The sequence below is a fragment of the Brienomyrus brachyistius genome, chromosome 19 (assembly GCF_023856365.1).
Source record: "Brienomyrus brachyistius isolate T26 chromosome 19, BBRACH_0.4, whole genome shotgun sequence".
In the NCBI taxonomy this organism is placed as follows: Eukaryota; Metazoa; Chordata; class Actinopteri; order Osteoglossiformes; family Mormyridae; genus Brienomyrus; species Brienomyrus brachyistius.
The window spans coordinates 12864121-12885448 of record NC_064551.1 but is presented as its reverse complement, the minus strand read 5'-3'; the positions used below and the strand labels follow the sequence as shown (position 1 = coordinate 12885448).

General features: G+C 53.3%; 1 protein-coding gene across 3 annotated transcripts in view; it reads left to right on the top strand.

Moving 5' to 3' along the window:
- meis2b (Meis homeobox 2b) overlaps positions 1 to 21328 on the top strand; it is a 59643-nt gene that overhangs the window by 11327 nt on the left and 26988 nt on the right. For all 3 annotated transcript variants that reach the window (XM_048985939.1, XM_048985942.1, XM_048985941.1), the window contains exon 8: positions 15912 to 16057. In XM_048985939.1, the coding sequence (XP_048841896.1) occupies positions 15912 to 16057 (146 nt within the window). The remainder of the gene's footprint in view (positions 1 to 15911; positions 16058 to 21328) is intronic.

Sequence of the window (21328 nt, the reverse complement as noted above, 5' to 3'; positions counted from 1 at the left end):
TTTCACCCCTTAAAGTCAACTGATATGGTTTCATGTAACATCTGTAGCAGAAATCTTTAAAGACTTCATGAGGTCGCTCATGTGGTTTTTCTAAGAAATTATTGACTTGCTTCCTATTGACTTTGTACTAAGTTACATGTACAAATTGTGCGTTTCTGGACAACCTTCCGGAATGTTCCATCACCGCGGCGGGCAAGGAGATGAGGATGTGTCTCATTAATAAATGCACGCCTCTGCTTGATGGCGGTATAATCGAAGACCGCATCAACTGTACGGGGAGGTTTGCAGCTGGTGTGCCTTTCAGTGTTTGCGGTTTATTTTGTTAAAAACATCCCTGAGGTATCTCCACCGTCGTGGCAAGGCGGGCTTTAAATTAGAGGTTGGGATGCTCAGCTCTTGGCCATACGTTGGTGTAGATTTGGCGTTGCTGGCCAGACCAGTGTCACATTTAATCTCAGTCCACCAGCAGCCAACCAAACCTATTGATTCGGGCCTCGTCCTGGGACGTGCATAATTGAAGCGATCTCCACTGGGAGACCAGCTATTGCGGTGTCTTGCAGAGCTTCTCCGGTTAATGTGCTGCCCCCCCCATCCCCCAGCAGCTCCACCTCCAAACACTGCTAATGGGTGATGGTTCAGTCGTCTGAGGTGTCCCACTATGTTCAGTCACTTGACTGTCAAGCCCTTGGAGAAACCCAGTCTTAAGTGAATTCTTAGGTTAAAGTTGGTTTGTGTCCTATAGTTTTCCGTAGTTTTCTAATTTGTCATATGGGAATGAGTTGGTTGGTGGGGGGGGGGGCTGCAATGCACAGTCTATTGATTATCTTACACATATAAGTACAAATGACTTGTAATCCACTGAGCACTTATTGAGTCTTCTCCCTATTGAGTAAGTGCTGATCAATGCAGACTGAGGCTGCCGGACGGCACCTCGGTCATCAGGCCGATAACAGCCACGCGGGGGGGCCGTGTTCCAGGGAGCCCTGCCGATGGTGTGGGGGTTGGGGGGGGGTCATTCCAACGTCAGGCACAGACGGCAAGCGCTCTCCTTCTCTCTGCTGGGGCTGGGAGCCTCTTCATTTTCCAAATTCCCACCATAGCATTTTGGCGCTCAGAGACCCTGCTGATGCCCCGCCTCCTCCACGCCAGACTAACCCCCGCTATCCGATCTCTCTGACGACCCCGCGACCTGGGGTAACCCCCCTGCCCCGCAAACCTCCTGCAAGAAAAAGCCCCTGACTCATTAGCAGGGCTGGAAGGGATCTCGACAGGCCCCAGCTTTGGGCGGAAAGAACTAATGGGGGGGGGGGGGTGTTTTTTTCAAGCAAAAACCGAAGTTGGGCTGCGGCCTGTGGAATTTCATCAGCGAAGGAAATCGGACTCCTCTGTGGCATGTTTGAAGGGTGTGCGTGCTTATACACGCGTGTGTGTCTGTGTGCATGCTTATATGTGTGCGTGTGTGTGTCTGTGTGCGTGCTCATACACGCGTGTGTGTGCGTGCACGGCGCGAAAACTCTGGCCACCCTCTTCAAACGGCGGGCCGGGCCCCCGCTGCCGCTGGGCTTGGGCTCCCTCGCATTTTTCCACAGGCCGCCGAAATGGCTTTGATTACATAACGTCTGCCGTGGTCTCACCGGCCGCCTGCCAGGGAGATGCAGTGACAGGCCCGTCCGCCATTGTTTTCATCTCCCGTAGCGATGATGTCATGGCTGCGCTGGAGTGGTTCTCATTAGGGCGCCCATGGGGCCGCGGGGGCCGGGGCGTGCGCCAAACCGCGGCCCCGCGTGCGTCCGCCGAGCTGTATTGACTTTGGCGGCCATGCGGTTCGAGCCGAAAACACATCTGAGGGGCCATCGAACGGTACGTCCAGGTTAGCTTGGGAACGGTGGGACCGCGGACCATCTGGGGGGTGAATCCGGAAGCCTCTGTTTATCCTTGTGTCAGGTCTGATAGCAAAGTCTCGCGGCGTCACCAATATGTTAGTCGCCCCTGCCGCGATCCTACCGGAACCGCACACTGTGATGAATGCAGGATAGTGAGCCCCCCCCCCCCCCCGGGGAGCTGGGTCATGTTGGTTTTGGTCATCCTCTGCTGTTTCGGTGCGGGGGCCTCGTGTTTTGAGCAGCGTCTGGAAGCAGGTATCGAGGAGGGAAACGTGGGTCAGCAGAATGTTCTGGTCTTTTGTGTTTTACACTCCAAGTTTGATGTGTGTGCTGTTTGGATGGGAGTAGTCTTGGAGGTGGAGGTGGAAGTGGGGCTGGGGGGGGGGGCTGCTTCAGTTTAATTTAGAAGGGTAATTAAAGCTGAATACTACCCCATAAACAAAAGATAAACAATCAGCCAGCCGCTGGCCCCGCTGTTTCACCGCCGTCACTCCCAGCTGCCCCAGAGCTGCTCGCTTTCACACGGCAAGCCACCTAAGCGGGCCACGCTGCCACGGCAACGCGGGGCTTTAGTTTGGGATGGGGGGGTTGGCGGCCTTTCTCCACAGAAGGAGCCGCAGGGGTGGGAGTGGGTGGGTGGGGGGTTAGGGAGAAGCGCTGGTTATAAGAGGACTTACACGCCACTGCGGTCACGTTTATGAGGAGCTGGCCGCGGTTAGCTCCTCGTTGAGCGGCTGACCCACGGGCTTTCGGTGCCGCCCCGGTTCTGGTCATGGGGGCGCCGGCATGCACGAGGAAGGGGAGCAGACGTCCACGAGGCTTCAGCCCTTTTATCGTCAGGAAAAATGACATCATAGAGGGAGTGAAACCCAGAAGAGAGGCTGCTGTGACTGCGGGGCTCCCCGGCTAACGCTAATGCTAACGGCCGGCCTTGGCCGCCGCAGAGCCTTGGCGGGGGGGGGGGGCAGTGGGCGGGGTTGCTTCTCTCTGTTTCTTTTTTACCCCTTTCTGGGCCTGGATAATTGCTGAACACAGAGAATAGTTCCTCTGCAGGAGAATCAGGAAGGGATACTTTGGAGAGACCATTAGCATAACAGTGGGTAAATTATTCATGGCAAGTGGTGAATCTATGGGGGAAAGTATGGTTAATGCACATAGCTTGGAAATGTATCTGAGGCCAGCTACTCTCCGGGCCGCGTATCCCGAGATGTTTACAGGAAAGAGCCCGGCTCGCTGACTTCAAGCCCCCCCCAGCCTTTTGGAGTCTGTCAGTCTCATCAAATCGTTGGATCAAAATGAACGTTATTGGTGTGACAAGTTTAAACAAGAATCCGTGAAGCCTTTCGCACGGTGCCCAGCCCGCCGAGCCTCTGCTAATAACACTAACAGACGCGCGTCTCTTCTCCTCCCCGGACTTTTTCTTATCTCCCTCCCTCTCCCCCCATTCTCTCCCAGCACCTCTGACCATCTGGCATGCCTCCAAAGGCCGATTGAACAGACTGATCATCTCTTTCCTTTTCTCTCGTTCTCCCGCTCTCTCTCTCTCCTTCTCACCCGCTTAAAAAATGAAAGCTCACCCAAAGAATAGGGAAGTGCTCACCGGCAGGACAGCCAGAGTTCGAGTGACGTCATTCCTCAGCCTCCACCCCCCCCCCCCCCACCCCCTGCCCCACTCCCCTCACCCTGCACCTATTAAAGTCCTCGCTTCATGCTGCACTCCCACTCTTTACTTCTTTTTTCAAACTTTTGGAGGGCTTTCAGATGTTCGTCGGACGTCCACAGCTGGTTACTCTGAGCCGTAATCGCAAGCAGGCTGCCAGCACGACCCCGCCGTGGGAGCGACGTTTACCGGGCCTTCCTCGTGCATGAGCTGATGGCGAGTGCGCCATGGGGAACGCATTATCCAGAGTCTTCTCATCTCCAGAGAAGGGGATTGTCAAAAACGCTCTCTGCAGGGAGGAGGAAGGGACCGTACTCTTCTAGACTTGACTTCCTGGGAACCTGGACACTCTGTGTATTAAACGCAGGAAGGAAAGACCAGAGGAGAGAGGATGGGAGACCAGGGCATTGGTACAAAGCACCAGCCTGCTCTTGCTGGCAACCTGAAAGCCACCACACAGAGGCCTTGTGGGATACCCCTCATGACGTTCATTTCTGATGGCCGTGCGTCCGTCATGGTGACCCCTAGGAGGGCCCCGGTGCGGCAACACAGAGCTCGGTTCTCGAGAGGAAGAACAAGGCAGCTGGATGGCAGAGCCTGCCGCTCGAGAACAGCCATGACCTTTTGGTGACCCTGCGTTTGAGGGCTGTGTGAGCCTCGCCCTGCTGGGGAGGCTCCTGGTGTGCACAACGTGGGGCTTTAAAACCTGTTTTCCGGGGTGGCTTAGGAGGAGCTCTCCGTGGGGGTGGGTTGTTTCCAGGAATACCTATGGGTTCCTCCTCCGAGGGCATGGGAGGCGCATCCGAGGTTCTGGGGGCCGTGGCTAAAGCCTCCCTCAGCAGTAGCCTCCCTCCTCAGCATGCTGGGTACTGAAGAGGGAGGGATACCGTCACTGCCCATCCCCACAGCTGCTCCCGCGTTCCCGAGTTTGTAGAACCCCATCACCCATCATTCCGAGCGGGAAATGCTGAGTACGGTAAATGGCTTGGTGAGATCTACGAGTAAGCAGCCCTGTGAGCGGAAAGCCGGCCAAGCGGGGCCGAGTCAGGCCATCAGACTTTACTTTGCAGTGAGACTACGCTTTGCAGTGGAACAGGGCGATGTGAAGAAAAAAAAAATGCGAAAGATTTTGTATTACAGATTTGTTTAGATGGCCATCAATTACACGGGGAAAAAAAAACACGTCAGAGAAATAAAAGAACATATTGGCCGGAGAACAGACAGGCTATGAAAACAATGATTATTTGCCTGCTGTTTCGCGATTAATCCTCTAAAACCCTTGTTTGTGTAATTTTGTTCTCAACACTCATACCCAGTTGTCAGCGCCGTTATTCCTTAGCGCCTGCGAGCAGTGGAAACGGGCCGGCCTTCAAAGCCGCTCGGTGGTTTGGCGGGCGGACCTCGCCGCGTCTTTGTTCTGCTCGTTGGCTACTTAAATGGTTCCTGGTCCAGCCGCCGCTGTTTGCCGGTGCTAAGCGACTCTCCCCGACGGTGAGTCTTTCTGCTGGTTTTATGACAGTTGCACCAGTAGTAGTTAGCTTTCACTTTCCTCTCTCGCCCACCCCCCCCCCCCCCCCCCCGCACCCTCCCCGCCACTCCCCAGTCAGGCAACAATGGCTGGGGCATTGATTAGAACAATCGGAGGAACCTTTGAAAGATGAGATGCTTTCAAAGGATGAAAGAACGAGGGAGTGAAAAAAAAAACAGATGGGATGAATGAATCCTGTGTTTCGCCTGCCGCCGCCACTGTCACAGCGATTCCGCGACACTCGTTGTTCCTAAACCCACCGTTAACCCGGGTTAACAGATTGGCTAGTTAAAGGGAATGGCCTGGACCACCGTCTTTCTCTCCCCTCTGCTTATGAGTCAGCCCCGCCCAGAATGCTCGTGAGGTGCGGGAACATCCCCTAGCTGGCTGTGACGTGCACTGCGGCGCCCTCCGCAGGGCGGCTGATCACACCGCAGCCTTTCAGACCCACCTGGGCCGGTTCCTGGGCCGCAGCCCGTCCTACCCACTGCCGTCTCATGGGATCGGAGTCGCCCCCTTCAGAGTCGAGCAGTAATAAGCAGATTTTAATCCTTTGGTCGGGACAAGGGGTCCACTTGAACGCTGAAGTGATCTCTAGAAGCACTGGCTTCTAGTTGCTGCATCCTGGTGCTCAAAACATTTGCTGTTGTGTAGGTGGACCCCCCCCCCCAGTTCTCTGGTGTGGATGGTCACGTGAGTGTGCTAGAGCCTCCATTGAGATGTATTGTGTCAAGTTACCTGTGATTCTCCGGCACCATCATGAAGGGCCTGTACTCAGGGAAGAGTGACCCACCACCACACACACACACACACACACGCACACACACAACTCTGTGAGCTGATTGGCTCGCCGTTTTTGGGGATCGCCCTGGAATCCACCTGCGGGGTTTGGTGGGGAGCTGCAGTTGAGCTTTCCCTCCCGGGGGAGAATTCTTGCGTTCAAAACCAATTACGGGCTTTTTTATAGTGTAGTTTACGGCTCCTTGCCTGTGTAAAGAGAGCTGCGCTCGGAGTGGCAACCTGAGGCCGACGTGTTAACTGGTGCCGGGGCGGCCTGGAGCGGGCCCATTAAGTACTTCTGGAAGTGGCTTCTGCATCCTAATGATACCAGAAGCAGTGGTGCAAAAAATTCCCCTAAAATCACAAACGTCGTCTGTTCTCTGCCAAGATTGCGGCTAACAGCAGCATTCCGGGAGCCGCCACCTGCTGGCACTATTTCGGAACGTTGCTGGCCGGAGCGAGGGCCGGCATTCCGGGGCCGCCCATGTCAGGCTACCCATTAGCGACGGCGTGGCGTGCAAGGAATGCCCCCCCACATGTCTAAGCAGAGGTCAATGTACCCCCATGTCCGCAACTCGATCCATGGCTCCCGCATGCTATTTTTCACCACTGTAACAAGCCTTGCACCAGCGGCAGACCCCGAAAGGAACCCGAAGCCCCACGTCACTTTCTGCTCCTTCATGGAAAGACTGGGACCCTTAGGCCGGGGACTGCTGACGATGGGGACCTGCCATGCTGGTACAATGATGCTGGAAAAGTGCCTGTTTAGTTGTATGGTTTTCAAAAGTGTTTCAGCTAGAGATTCTTGGGAATGACTTCCATGTTGTTTAAAAGTCTCTGGGCAGCGGCGATTGGCTAATTATGCAGCCCATTGGTTGAAGGAATCAGTGAGACCTTATTGGCTGGTTTCCCTGAGAGGGCATGGCTTATTCTCTTGGAGTATTGTGTGTGTGGGGAGGGGGGGGGTCATTTTTATAGTACAGTGTAATCCAGTTATAATGGACTTTAAGGGACCTGGCAAAACAGTCCGTTATATCCAAAGTCCATTGTTTCCAAAGTCTTTTATGGCCAGAACACAACTACAGGACACCATTTACTCATGCCACACCCCAGCAGACACACTTGTGTTATAGATTATTATATTGTACATGTAGTAATCCAACTTTACCTGGCTGTTTGAAGTATCTATAGCCTATAAATGCTTACTGCATCCCTCCAGCTGCAAGCGCCGCCTGCTGACGCAGTGTGCATGGTGATGGACAGCCACACAGACCAATCAGTGCTGCCTGCTGTTACACCATGCCTATTTATAGAGCGTGACTATTAATAATCCCGACTACGTATCTGCCCTGGATATCACCGGCTTGTAGGCGGAGCCTGTATGTCCATTATAGCGAACAATACTACAGCTAAAAGCGGCCCTGGGGACCAAATTGTTTGTCCGTTATAAGCGAAATTCCGTTATATACGAGTCCGCTATAACGGGATTTTACTGTATGTTGTAGCGACCAAATGTCCCCACAATGTGATAAAATCCTCTTATTTAGACACGGTGAGGCCCAGTTTTTTGCTACCCACATGGAGAAGCTCATTTTTATAAAAATCTGCAATCAAAAAAAACAAAAATGCCAAACGTCTTGTATTTCGTTTAGTTACTTATGGTTAAGGTTAGGGCTGGGTAGGTTTAGGGTTGTTATTGTTGGGATTGGCGTTTTTCTCATAAAATTGAATAGACGGTCCCCACAAAGATATGAATACAAACACGAGCATGTGTGTGAGTGTGTATGTCAGCTGTGCCTGTGTGTGTGTGTGTGCTCCTGCATGAATGGCAGCAGGGAGAGGTAAGGAATAACCCAGATACAGAATAATACTCAGCGAAGGAGCCTGGAGACGTAGCTGCTGGTTAACGGCTAACTGCTAACAGCTCTGTATCAGACCCAGGCTAATTTATGGGAAACTGAAGTCTGGTGTGAGGTGGTCAGGCTTACAGAAGAGATGTATGAAAATGAGTTTGCATATGTATGTGTGTGTATGTGTGTGTGTGTGTGTGTGTGCGAGTCGTCTCGGTTTGAACTTTATCAGGGTCTACGGTTAATCAATATGGTATTGGAAAAAGAATTAATTACTGAAGCAGAATAAAACAGCTGCATTTTAAAGCAAAGATCTGTCGACTCGCTAGTCTCTTGGTTCTGGCCCCGGCACCCAGAGTATCGCCCCCACTTTGCGTAATGAGCAGGGCTGGGAGCCCCCTTGACGCAGGCCTGCTTCGCTGGACGGGCCAGGAATTCACAATGGCTGAAAACTCACATGTTGACTGAATACCCCGAATATCCCGGCAATTCGTGCTGCCAGTCAAATTATTGTCGCTATTAGGTTGTTGCTAAGCAGATGCGTTTCCCTGAAGCGACTTATCTGGCTTACAGTCTTACATTGTATCTGTTTGTGTAGTCCGATGTTTATTTGGCTCAGTTGAGTGCCGTTCTCTATCACTTCCTGGGACTGGAACCAGCAGCATTCCGGTTAGTGGCCTGCCTGCGGCTGGCCTGCTCCCCTGGGTCACCGGTGTTAACTTGGAAACCTTGATCCCAGATTGTCATGATGCCCCCCCCCCCACATCTCTTAACCCTCTGTTCCCCAGTGAAGCCACACAGATGAAGCCTCCATCCCACCACACACACACACACACACACACACACACACGCGCAACAGGATAAGACACGGTGTGGCGAATTTCGGAGAGGCCAGGATAGGGTTGGGGAGCTGGGGGGGGCAGCTGATGAATGAGGCTCTCAGAGAGCTCATTATGAAGGCAAACAAAGTTTAGCGGGCGAGCAGGAGCAGCAGAGCCACCGCAATCAGTTCTGCTCTCCGCCGTTGCCTCTGGGACATTTGCGCTGACTCTGCGCTGGGACCTCGCAGCCTGGGTGGAGGGGGAGGCTTTATACTTTATTTTTCCCGCGCGTGGGGTGGAGGATCGAGACCGAGGGACAGCCAGATCCCGCGGCTGATTTGCGCGTCCGAGGACTTGGCTCCGTTTTCCGGTCGGATGCCGCCCCCCCCACCCTCCGACGCGTCCCAGATGGAGGAGGAGGATGAAGAGGACATGTTTGTGTTTGTTTTATGTTAGGTGTAATTGGGGGCAGAGAATCTCCCCTAAATAAGGCTGGCTGACTCTGCCAAGGCCTTGACTTTCCCATAATGTGCCAATTAGGTTGGTACTCGACTCCACTTGAGGCCATTTTGAGCCTTTTTTTCTTCTCTGGAGAAGCGTTTGATATCTTCCTGAGAGATTTGAATGAAGCCACACTGCCGGCTGCAGACAGCGCTGTAAGGCAGTCTGCATTTCTTAACTCCTCTTTTTTTCACATACTTTCCACGGCTCTCCTTATTTCTACATCCAATTCTCGGTATAAACAAGCATAGTTTTTAAGAAAAATGATTTTTCTCTCCCCATTCGCCATTTTTCATTTGGGTGAACGTTCCAGAAAAGATAACGCCGGCCTGCCTTTGGTTCTGTGGCCTTTTGGAAGTTGGGACAGGTGTGGGGGGATGTTATGGTGCCTGACTGGGTTAATGGGGGGGGGGGGGGTCGGGCAGTCAGCAGTCGCCCCCCCGGAATGGGACCCCGGTTGGGGAAGGACCTGCCATTTAAGGTCTCTATCCGAGCTTGCGCGGCTCATTTCAGGTGAAGTTTTACTTCTCGAAGGAGGATTTTTTTATTGTCTGGAGAGGGACTAATGCCAATTTTAGCCTTCAGCGAAAACCATTATTATTTTGCAGGGGGGGGGGCGGGGGGCAATAGCCTTTCTCTGGTAGGGCATCAAAAAATTGGCCGAGCACTTACTCCTTGCTGTCATTTTGAGAGAAAGAGCTGTGGGATCCTGTATTTAGAATAGAATTCAGGCCCTTTGTAAAGGGGATCATTTTATTTCGAGAGCGGAGAGATTTTCTGCTGTCCCTTAATGTTATTTTGCGGGGGGGTCGGGGTGGGGGGGTGGTGGTGCTGTTTTTGTGGGAGGATCGTCATTTTAATAAGGGGGAATATTGCAAAAAGTTTTGAACCCATTGGAAAGCACCCCCATGACATCTGTAGAGGAAGAAGAGATATCGGATGGTTCCTTATCTAGCAGAAACTGAGTGGTTTGGTTCCATCATTGATAATTGTGTGTATTCTCGTGACTGCCCATCTCCGTATCCCTGACCTGTCCACCAATGGCCACAGCAGCTGCTGTTCCTCTCAGACAGCTGCGTTTCCACCTTCCTCTCCCTCGTCTGTCTGCCACGGGCAGCGTAACGTGTCGCGCACATCGAGCCGGAGCGTGAGACCAACTGAAACACGAGTATGAAGACCGACTGAACCTGGAATCACTGGCGCTCTTTGCAGTAACTTCTGCTGTGTGCCCTGATTTCATGTGACTTTGTCACCTTGATAGCCCATTATTTTCTCAGTCTTGTCCTTGAATGAGACTGTTTTGTCCAGGGCAATGTGCCCACTGCCACTTTGAGTTTTTTTAAAACATTTAAGAGAAAAAAAAAGTTATGACACTGGGCAGGTATTAATTATTCTAATGAAGTGATACTTAGGGTGGGGGTCGAATGCGAGGGCCAGCTCTTCACATTAGTGACTTGCAAAACGATCATCATGGAGTGATTAGCAGGGTAACGAGAAGAGGGGGGCGGAAAAACCCTTCAGAGCAATCAGAGAGGCCGGGAGCACACATTGTGTGCCTCTCAGAGGTCCTGTTTATGATTTAATGAGATAATTGTTGTTACAGGTATCAGGTTAATTACACATGTAATTACCCAGCCCAGAGCCTTTGATGCTGCGTGCTGGCAGGCACTGTGGACCTTCAGGTGTATTGGCAGATGATTATCACATAGAGTGGGGGCCCCCGCTGTCCCCTGCAGCGTATCTCCTTTCTCTGGGATCTTTTTTGTGACCCGGGGGAGGGAGGGGGGTCGGGTGGGGGTTGGGGGTTAGCACTGATTTTAGTTTGGGGTTAAAAGTGAGGGCCAGCCCAGATTCCAACCAACCCCCACACCACATATGCTAAACACACGCACACACACACACACACACATGCACTCACACACACACACACACACACACCTTCTTATTGGTCAGCTTATCTTCAACATTCCTGGAATGACAGAGAGATAGCTTCTCCTTGGGGGGGGGGGGGTTCCCCTAGCCCTGGACTTTGCTGCAGCTCAGACTCCCACATGCATCTAATTACAGCTCAGACTCCCCCCCCCCCCCCCCCCCGTTGTACATTAAAGGGCCACTTAGTGTTACGCTGTTACACCTTCCAGCAAGACACTGTTACACAGAGGTATTTGCTCACAGAGCTGCACGCATATCCGCACACATCAAAGTATGTCATTATTATTATTATTATTATTATTATTATTATTATTATTATTATTATTATTATTATTATTATTATTATATTGTTCAGTTGACCACACTGAGGGTAGCTCTCCTGCCTCAGAGGTTTGGAAGTTAATTGTTCACCTGCCGAATCTCCTGGCTTTGCAGTGTGTGTGTGTGTGGGGAGGGGGGTCACAGGCTGGGATGGTGCCATGAAACAGGTGGTGTTTTGGGGGCGGGGGGGCGGCTGGCATCGCGCTGTTGTGTGTCAGGCAGCATGCTCTTCCTTTTTCTGTCTGCACACAACTGCTGGACATACATGCGTCTCTTTAAAGGGGAGTGGTGTGAGCACAGTGCCCCCCTTGGTGTCCTTGGTGACGGGGCGGACCTGTTGCTGGGCGCCTGTTGCCTGGCCCCGCCCCCGCCGTGCCTACTGAAGAGCTCCCCCCCATTTCCCAGGGGGAGCTGGGAGCATCGGCCCGAGGGGCACACGTTCGTCGGGCCACGCCCCCCTCCGCCCACTCACCCAGCCAATCCTGCGCCAGCCCTGCCATGGGCTAGAGGGGGTGTTTCCGAGCGGTGACACGCCCCCACAACACCGGCAATGCCGCGTGCTAAGTCCTGTGTAAATAGAGGGGGTCTTCACAAAGGCGGGCTCGCCCCTGGTGGAATCCAGGGCCTTTTGGGGGCTTAAGGCGCTAAACGGCGCTTACCGCCGCCTGAAAGCGGCTGCCCCCACCCCCTTATTCTCCGTCCTGCTCCTTTTCACTGGGCCCAGCGGGGTGGCCTGCTCAGGAGGTCCTGTCCTCCCTTTGCCCCAACAGAACCCGCTCCCCCCCCACCCCAAGAATCCCTGCCGGGCTCGCTCTGTAGCTCTCCATCTCACTGGCCGGAGGGGGGGGGGGGGGGCATCCCCACCAGCCATGCTGCACTCCCGCCCAATCAAAGCAAATCAGGGCAGGACTGCAGACAGAAGGTTACTTTATAATTTTATTTCTTACAGTTTCATCGCATGTATCACATGCATCTGCTACCGTTTATCCTTGCAAAATATTGCATCACTTTTCTCCAGGAAGGACTGAAGGCCTTGTTACTGAGGTGGCCTGCTGAACACAGGGATTATGGGTACTGTAGTTTAATTGCTGACTCTCCACCTCCACTCTGCCTCACATGAAACCCAGGGCTCATGTGAGCTCAAACTTCTGCTTGTCTCTTCACCACCACACTTCCCTGTGGTGAACCACGTCGTCTGAATTAAGCAAATCTCCCCCCTCGACCTGTAAGCCCAAGGGCTCAGCCCTAGTGGGTCTGTACGCTGCGGAAAGGACCTTGCGCTGTCCACGCCAGCAAAGCCCTCATGCTGAATGCATGGTGACATCATCATCATCATTCTTTTCTGAAATGTAGATTCGGGCCGGTCCCACTCTGTACATGCTGGCCTCAGCACTTAATTGGAGATGGATAAGTATCCAAATGTATTTTTCATAACCAGCCGTGTGAGATTATTATTATTTACATGGCTGGTGTCTCCACAGAGGCCTCCCAGAGACGATGATGTGCACCCCCCTCCCCCTCCCCTCCAGTCAAGAGCCGTTGCCTTAAACACTGTTCCAGCCGGATTGTTTGATATTCTGCCTTTTCATTGCCGGTTCTTCTCCCCCCACCATTCCCCCATCCGCGACCAACATGGCCTTTTATTCTGGGGGGGTGTGTAATTTCTCCTGACTGCTGTTGTCCCCTCTGTCCACATAACAACATGCGTGTGTTCTCATTTCCCCCACTCTCAGACCCTCACCGGGGAGGGGCCCACCGAATTATTTTCATCTCCGAGGGCGCTGTTTTCCCAAAGTGCCTCGAGCTATACTCCCAGCCCCCCGGCCTCCCCCAGGCCCTCCCCGACTGCCCCCCCCCCCCACCCCTTAGCCGGTCCGAAGCTGTGTCACATGGGCCCGGCGACGGGACGCCTCCCCTAGGCCGAGCTCCAGAGTGCACATTCGTGTCGGCTGCAGCGGTAGAGTTGCCAGGGAACCGTCAGAAGCCATTAATGTTTGGGACGGTCTGCCCTGCGGCGGTCCCTCACTGGAGCAGAAGAAAGGAGAGGGCCAGGGGGCTGGGTGGGGGGGGGGCAGTGTACGGGTGGGGCGGGGGGGGGGGGGGGGGGTGGATCACCAGTGCTCCACACATGTAATGAGTTCTTTGTTCCAGCTTTCTTTCTCCACTTCCCCTTCTCTCCCTCTGTCCTTCCAATCTGACCCTCTTAGCCCCCAAATCACGGTGGCTTGATGTGCATGCGTACATGCACCCCCAGAGTGAGCGTGCGCCCACATGTGTCAGGAGCACGCCGGAGGGCCGGCATGTGGGGATCACCGAGTGACTTGTCAAGCCGTGAATACGAGAGATCGTTTGTGGGAGGGGGGGCTATTATGTTGCGTTGAAAATGGAAACATCAATAATATTAATCTGTCAGCTTTGGGCCACAGACTCCTTTCACTGTGGCTGGAGGCCCCAGTCGGGCCCCGAAAATGGGGGCGCATTGCCGGTAGCATCCGGCCCAGCTGTGCTTGACAGCCCCGATCCTGTTGGTGTTACTGTGGAGGCCGAGGCTGTCGTCAGGGCCTGCGCTGATTTTGCTGTCATCCCGGAGAGCCATTTCTGCAGATAATCGTCGCTGTGGCACGTTGTTATCGCCTCCCTAATGGAGCCGTAACCACCGCTGTCTGCCGCGGCCCGCTCTCACTTTTTTGTTATCTCGTGCTCTGCTCAGGTGTCGGGATCCTGCCATGTTTGCGGCACCCACCATCATTACTCTCCATACGGCCACCTTTTTGGTTCCATAAGCTCTTTGCGGAGGCGTTCCGAAGCTCGGGCCATTTTCGGGATGGTTGTGTTGTAGCCGCTGGCCTTTTTGGTTCTGTAACCTTTCTACGGAGGCGTTCCAGGGCCTGGACCATTGTCGGTATGGTCACGTTCTACTCGGCAGTCTTTTTTGGTTCTATGATCTCTCTGTGGAGGCATTCCGACGCTCAGCCTATTTTCGATATCGTCACGTTCTTCTCGCCAGCCTTTTCGGTTCTGTAATCTCTCTGTGGAGGCATTCCGAGGCCCATTGCCGGTATGATCATGTTCTAGTCGCCGGCCTTTTTGGTTCCTTATGCTCTCTGCGAAGGTGTTCCAAGGCCTGGACCATTGTCGTATGGTCACGTTCTGCGTGGCGGCCATTTCAGTTCCACTGTGGAGGTGTTCTCCCGGTTCTCAGACAGGGCCCGTTGTCTGCATTACTGCAGTTCGTGCCGTTATTGTTATCGTTGAGGTCCATTCTGCTGTTATTCTACTTTAGGTTGAAGGTAAACAGAGGAATTAGCGCCCAGTGTGGGTCGGGCCGGTCAGGAAGCCATGCCAGGTCCTGTCGGCCCAGCCTCCGTTTATTATTGTAGGCTTTCGTAGACAAGGGTTTTACTTACTGAGGGATTTATGGCATTTGCTGCTAATGAATGTCTGCTCTAGAATTACAAAACTCACAGGCTCTGTCCCTATTCCCAGAAGTCCTTGTGAGGACCCCCCCCCCCCCCCCCCGCCCCCCCACCTCACCCCCAGTTTCTCCAACTCTGGCTGGGAGCGCAAACTTCTCTGTCCGCTTCCTCGTTCCTCTTTGGTGTGGCTCCATGCTAATGTGGAAGGAAAAAAAAAATCACAGTATGGAAGCGAGGGAGAGATGGGGGGGGGGGGAGCAACGAATGATAAAAAAAGGGGCTGGGGGGGGCGGTTGGGAAGAAGCCAGGCCAGCGTCCTTGTCTCTGGCATTTGAATATGTCACCAGTTGGGTCTTTCAACTTCCCCCCCCTTTCAAAGTCATTAGTTCAAATATTTATGCGTGAATATGGCTTGTATAGGTGCCCCTGATTGATGTCTCCCCAAAAAAAAGGCAGACATGCTAGTGTGAGGCTTCAGAAAGTAGGGGTCCTTCTGTGCCCAAGAGCGGGAGTTTTTTCAGATACATAATTTAGATGCCCCGAAGGCAGGCTTTCAAGGCATTCTTGCCCTGAGGGCGAGAAAAGTAACTATGATTGTTAAAAGTAAATCATTTCTCCTAATGCACAATTAATGGCGGCGAAAAGCCCAGAAAAGAGAGGGGAACAGCGGCGGAAACTGGGCTTTAAAGGCTACATCCTGCCTTGATGTGCGGCCGGCTGCCCCGCCGAACCAAACAATGATGGACGCAGAGGCGGGGAGCCTGGCATGCAAATGTTAGGGCTAGGGGGAGGGGCCTTGATTACAGTTGGGGGGGGGGGAGTGAGGGCATGTGGCGGTGATGGCTGGGGGATTACTCTGCAGTTCTGGGATCGTAATAAAAGTACAGCGACCTGATAGCCCTGCCTGACCTTGGCCTGCTTTTCTCCCTCCCTGGGTTTGATTTCTGCACTCCACGCATGTATGATTTTTTCCCAGGGTGCCCCCCCCTGCTTTCACAATGGTTTCTCCTGCATGAGCCCAGCTGCCGTAATGGAATTAACGGCACAGGCCCAACACAGTGCGCAGAGCTGAGCTTGCAGCTGGCCACCGCCAGGAGTTTCCGGAAGCTTTGCTCCGCTCTACCCTGTCCTGGTTTTCTGTTTGACATGGGGGGGGGGGGAGAGACGAGGTGATGAGGAGGTACATCACAGCCTAAACGGCCCCCCCTGTTGTTCCCAGGAGACGGCTTGGACAACAGCGTGGCTTCCCCAGGGACAGGCGACGAGGACGACCCCGACAAGGACAAGAAGCGGCAGAAGAAGCGAGGCATCTTCCCCAAGGTGGCCACCAACATCATGCGGGCATGGCTGTTCCAGCACCTCACAGTAAGGCCCTGCTCCATCTTCCTCCCGTCGCTCCTCCTCATCGGCAAACAAACCCGCCAATCAGCCGCCCCTCGCCTGTCAGCGGCTGACGCGACCCGGTCAGGCGACCCCCCTCCCCAGCTGTATGTTTGCTGATGCCTCCCCATGATCAGCCGGGCCGCCATCCCGCTCATATCGCCGGCATCCCCTGCCCCCCCCGCCCCCCCCCCGCCCCGTGACCGCCATGCCCATCCGCAGAACACAGAGCCCGTTTAGGTTGCGGTCTCTCCATCTGCATGCCGCACATAGTTCTGTGCCGCTTCTTGTGTTTGTGCCCCTCAGCCACGGCTAAGAGACCGGCAGTCTGGTCTGGTCTGTCCCGGGGCCACCGCAGTTCAAAGAGAGTGCGCCCTCCCAACCAGCCCCCCCTCCGTGCTGATGCTCGTGCTCTGCTTTGGCGTGCGGATGGCGCCTTGGAGAACAGCAGCTGAGGACAGTTCCTGTCGTGTTGGTGGGTGTGTTTGCGTGTGTGTGTGTGTCTGTACATTAGCTCGATATTACATTGTGGGTACCAGATGTTTTTTTGAAGTTATGGGGACCATTTTTCAGGTCCCTACAAAGACCTGTGAATGCAATCAGAAAACTATTAATGCCATTTTGTTTGGTTACTTATGGTTAAGGTTATGGCTGGGTAGGGGTTAAGGTCGGCATGTTGAGATTAGAGTTTTCCTCATAGAAATGAATGGAGAGTCCCCACAAAGATATAACTACAAACCTGTGTGTGTGTGTGTGTGTGTGTGTGTGTGACAGAGAGAGGTCTGCGTTTGTTTGTTTCTGTTTTCCCGCAGCATCAGAGTCGCTAGGTGTTACACCCCCCCAGCACATACGTCTGCATGTTATATTTATAACGAGCATGCATTGGAACGCTTGTCGTTGTGCTGGAGCAGGCGAGCCTCTTTATCTGTAAGATAATTCTGAATGACTTTGGGGGTTTTTTGACAGCCCAGGCAGACCTGCTTAGCCCTGTACCTCTGAAGCAGGCGAATTGAGAGGCTCGTTGGACGGCACACACCTGTGATTAGATCGACATTGACTAATGGCGTCTGTGCTATGGTGAGGGACAGCAGTGTGGCACCAGGCAGGTGTGTGTGCATCCTGGGGGGGGGGGGGGGGTGAGGCGATTTGGAAAGATCACACCCCATCCCATAGTTCACTTTATCCCAGTTATCCCAGTGGGTCTGGTTGTCCTCCAGTAGGATTAGGACACTCAGACCTAATCGTCCGGCCCCTGGTTCAGCGTACCCCATTATTGGCGGCCGCCTGCTCTCGTCGAGGGCCCCCGCAAGGTGCTTATTACACCCCCCATTATCCAAATGACTTCACAGCTGTTCCCTGCCGCATCACCTCTGGTGGCAATTCTCACACCTTTTCGGGGGGGGGGGGGGGGGGGGGGGGGGGGCGATGGCTGTAGCAAGCAGAGACTTTCCGGGACCTTGGCGTGTATACCGGGCTCCCCCGAAAACGAGACCCCCTACCTTTCATGGGTGACCATTAGGCTTCCACTCCCAAAAAGCCCTCCCTTGTCCAAGGCTCGCAGCCGAATGAAAAAGGGGGATTCAGGGACAGATTCGTGGCCCTCGCTCCTGTTTTGTACGCGATTGTTTTTAAGGTTGCATTGAAAGGGTCATAGAGCCCCATAGCCTGTCGTTAGCCACATTTTTTATTCATGGAAATCCAGCTTTCAGCCCCTAACCCGGTTCCCATCTTTTAAATGTTTTCTCAAACCTTTATTTGTTCTGTTTGTGAAAAGGCCCGACCAACCTCGTACAAGCAATAATCCCTTAAACCCACCTTTATTTTTGGGAGAAAAAAGGGCGCTAATTGAATTATCCCCTCTGGCCCCCAGCCTCCTGTCTCTCCCCCTCGGTCTCCCTCAGTCACGCACCACACACGCACACACACCGCACACACACGGACACACACGCAGTGCCAGCAGCCATCCCGCCTTTTATATTAATTTGTTAAGCAGAAGTATTTTCCATTTCGGGACATGTTTGTGCAGAGGGGGACGCGGGGGGGCCTCGGCCCCCTGAATGGCCAATTGCGACTCGCTGGCATTCACGCATTCATTAACTGGGGATGGATAAAAGGGGGGGGGGGCTGCCACCCCCCCAACGCTGGGCTTTTCTCCGCGAGCCGTGGGGGTTCCCCAACACATGTTCTCAACCTCCATCCTTTGTCGCCCATTCTGAAAAAGGTCAAAAGAAACCCCCCCCCCCCCCCCAAAAAAAAAGAACCCCCCCCCCCCAAAACCCCTTTTTCAAGAAAGGGAGAGAAAAAAAAAATCACAGACTACATTTGCAATTGTTAACTGTTGGATTCAGTTTAACAAAATGGGGGCTTGCAATTCAATGGGAGAAAATCTCAGGGAAGCTGAGGAAGGAAACCGATAATGGGGGCGCCATGTACGTTACCACCCCCCTCCCCCCCCCCCCCTCCCGTTTTTTGCAGAAAAAAATACGTAGAGAACTTCTTCTGGGGTGCTTTGGTAGAGGTGGTGTGGTTTGACGGGCCTGCGAGGCTGACAATGAAGCTTCCCTCTTGCCTTCTCCTCGATTCGGCCGCTCCTAGCAGGAAAAGGGGGAATCCCAGATTGTTGGTATAAGCTTGTCAATACTCCAGGGAGATTATGTTATCACAAAGGTAAACTTCTGTGTTAGAACAGATTAACACTGCCTTTCAAAGTGTGGGAGGGGGGCTCACCCCTCTGAGGGGTCCTGGGGGTTGGGGGGGGCTCGCCCCTCTGTGTAATGTCGCCAAGCCCCTCGGTCCTCTCAATTAGCCTTCTTCGGCACCCCCCCTAACGCCCCCCCCTGCCGGGGAGCCCTTTGCTCACCCCCTGTTTGTACCCTGAAGACAAGGGTCAGCCGCATAGCGAAAACAGGAAGCACTCAGACACAAAGATACCACTCAGTCCCCGGCCTATCTTTTCACGAACGTAAACCTCTGAGACACCAGCGCTGAATGGACCGCTTTGTGCGTCGGTGGGGGGGTGGGGGGGGGTGGTGCGCTTTGTGAATTCATATCGCGCCGAGGCTGCCGTGCGATGCTTCACCCCCGGAGCGCTCGGCGTGCTCTGGCTGGGTGTGTGTTGGGAATCCCAGCCTCACTCCCCAGGCTCGCTGTGGCACCCTCCTCTTCTTTATTACCATATTTATTTTTAGATGCGCATTCATCCTTTGAGCCGAATTAGTCTCCCACACTGACTTAAACGCGGCGGTCGAATGCAGCCAGACTCCCCCTTTCCTAGCTTTAAGGAATAGACCTGGCCAGTCACACCATTAGCAGGCCTGGACTATGTAGACGACAGGGCAGCAGTTGCCAGTCTCCACGGCGATGACATGCTGGGTCAGAACCATCTCCTGGGTGTGCTGGGGGTCTGTACAACCCTTTCCCTTCCCCCGGTAACGGATGTTTGTCTTAACCCCAAAAACAATTGCCCTGCCCCCGAAAGGATCGTGTGTTTACGCGCTCTAAATGGTCCCCTGCTCTCTGTGCTGTGTTTATTCCTACCTAATCCGCAGCCATTGTGAGGCCCATACCGCTGCTGTGTGTGTGACATCTGCCTGCGCGCGTGTGTGTATGTGTGTGTGTGTGTGTGCATTGTGCATCTCTGCATGCTTCCGTAACCATGTGTCGGACAAGGGCAGTTTGTGATTGAAGTCACTTGGAAGGCTGACATTGGCTAGCATGTCTGTGTACGACTCACATAGCTTCGAGAATATGTTGTTTTTTGAAATCCACTGCAAAGGACTAAAAAGTACTAAAGATTCGAAGTCTTCCTTTTCTTATAGAGTAAGTTCTTAGTCACCTTTTTTTTAGGTGTCTCTCTAGAGTTACAGTATTGGTGCCATGCAGAGACAGTGGGGAAACAGTTAATTCAGTTTTGAAATGGAGATTCACAAGATGAAGGTCATTAGGACCCAGTGAAGCTGGGATTGCCAAGGTCCACGTGTGTCACCTGACCACTGTTTGTTCCTGGCAGTGATTAGAGGGAATCCACCTTGTTCCTGACCTGAGGAGGTTACTGTCTGCCCGTGAAAGTGGCAGGTTTTTATTCAAGCCTTCTATACATAAGGAGGATTGTGGAAGACTTGGGTGATCAGGTCTTCCTGTTTCATCAATAGGACCCCCCCCCCCCACCTCAGAGTTTTTTGTTAGTTACCATGACGATGCAGTGTAAGGCTGGACAGAAGACATATTCGGGCCTGTGTGTGTGTTTGCTGTGCTGTTTGTGTTTGGTTAGCTTAGCTGCAGAATAATGTTCGGGGGCAGACCCCCACCCCCATGGAAACTCCCCGCCCGTCGCCATGGCCAAGGCGCGGGGGCCTCCTGGCGACACCCCCGCCAGGCTTGTCGATACGACGCGCCGTTAATCACTGGTTGCCATGCGGCAGTACGGGATTTGAAAGGGTCCCGTTGGGACGGTGTTACGCATCTGGCATAAAGCTTGGCTCTTTGATATTCCGCTCACACCGGAAAGTGGGAATGGCCAGGAGAGATGGGCACGACCAGGGGACAGAGAGTGCCGGAAATGTTGGAAGACGGGCCCCTTTCCAGCCGGCTCCTCTCCAGTGTTTATTGTGTCACCTTTTCAGGGGGCTGTAAAGATTCCCTCGCTGGCCCAATTCACTGATGCCTTCTTGGGTTGGGGTAGATCATGGCTGGGCCACCCATGGTGACTCCCACCCCTGATGGGAGGTGGGGGGAGGGGTGGGGCTATCTTTGAGGTCACATGACCCTGGGTGCGCTCTGCCATTGCCTTGTCCCATCGCCCCCTTCTCCGGATTCACCGTGGTATTTCTTGGCCTTGCCTTCTGCCCAATGACCGTGCTGTACAGGGTAGGGGAAGCTGGTGTCGCAATTGGCCCCAGAACAAGCATTAATTAACGGAAGATCATTATAGCGAGAGACCCAGTTCCACATGTGAAGCGGTACAAAGATCAATCACAGTGTGAATGTCAATCGCTCTGGGAATAACACAAGCTTTTGAATAGCAATTTTGCAACTATTGATTGCTGTGGGAATATTGATTTCTGCATGAATATTCATTGCTCTGGCTTCCCGCAATGAGCAGGCTTTGTGTTTTAATATGTAAGAATATTTATGTTTAACACAAAAGATGTAATTATGAAGGTTTCTGTTCTGAAATGGTTCAGACAGTACTCTTAAATGTTGAACAGTCCTTATCCATATTAAATGAGCAATCAATTGTTTGATTACTGCAAAATA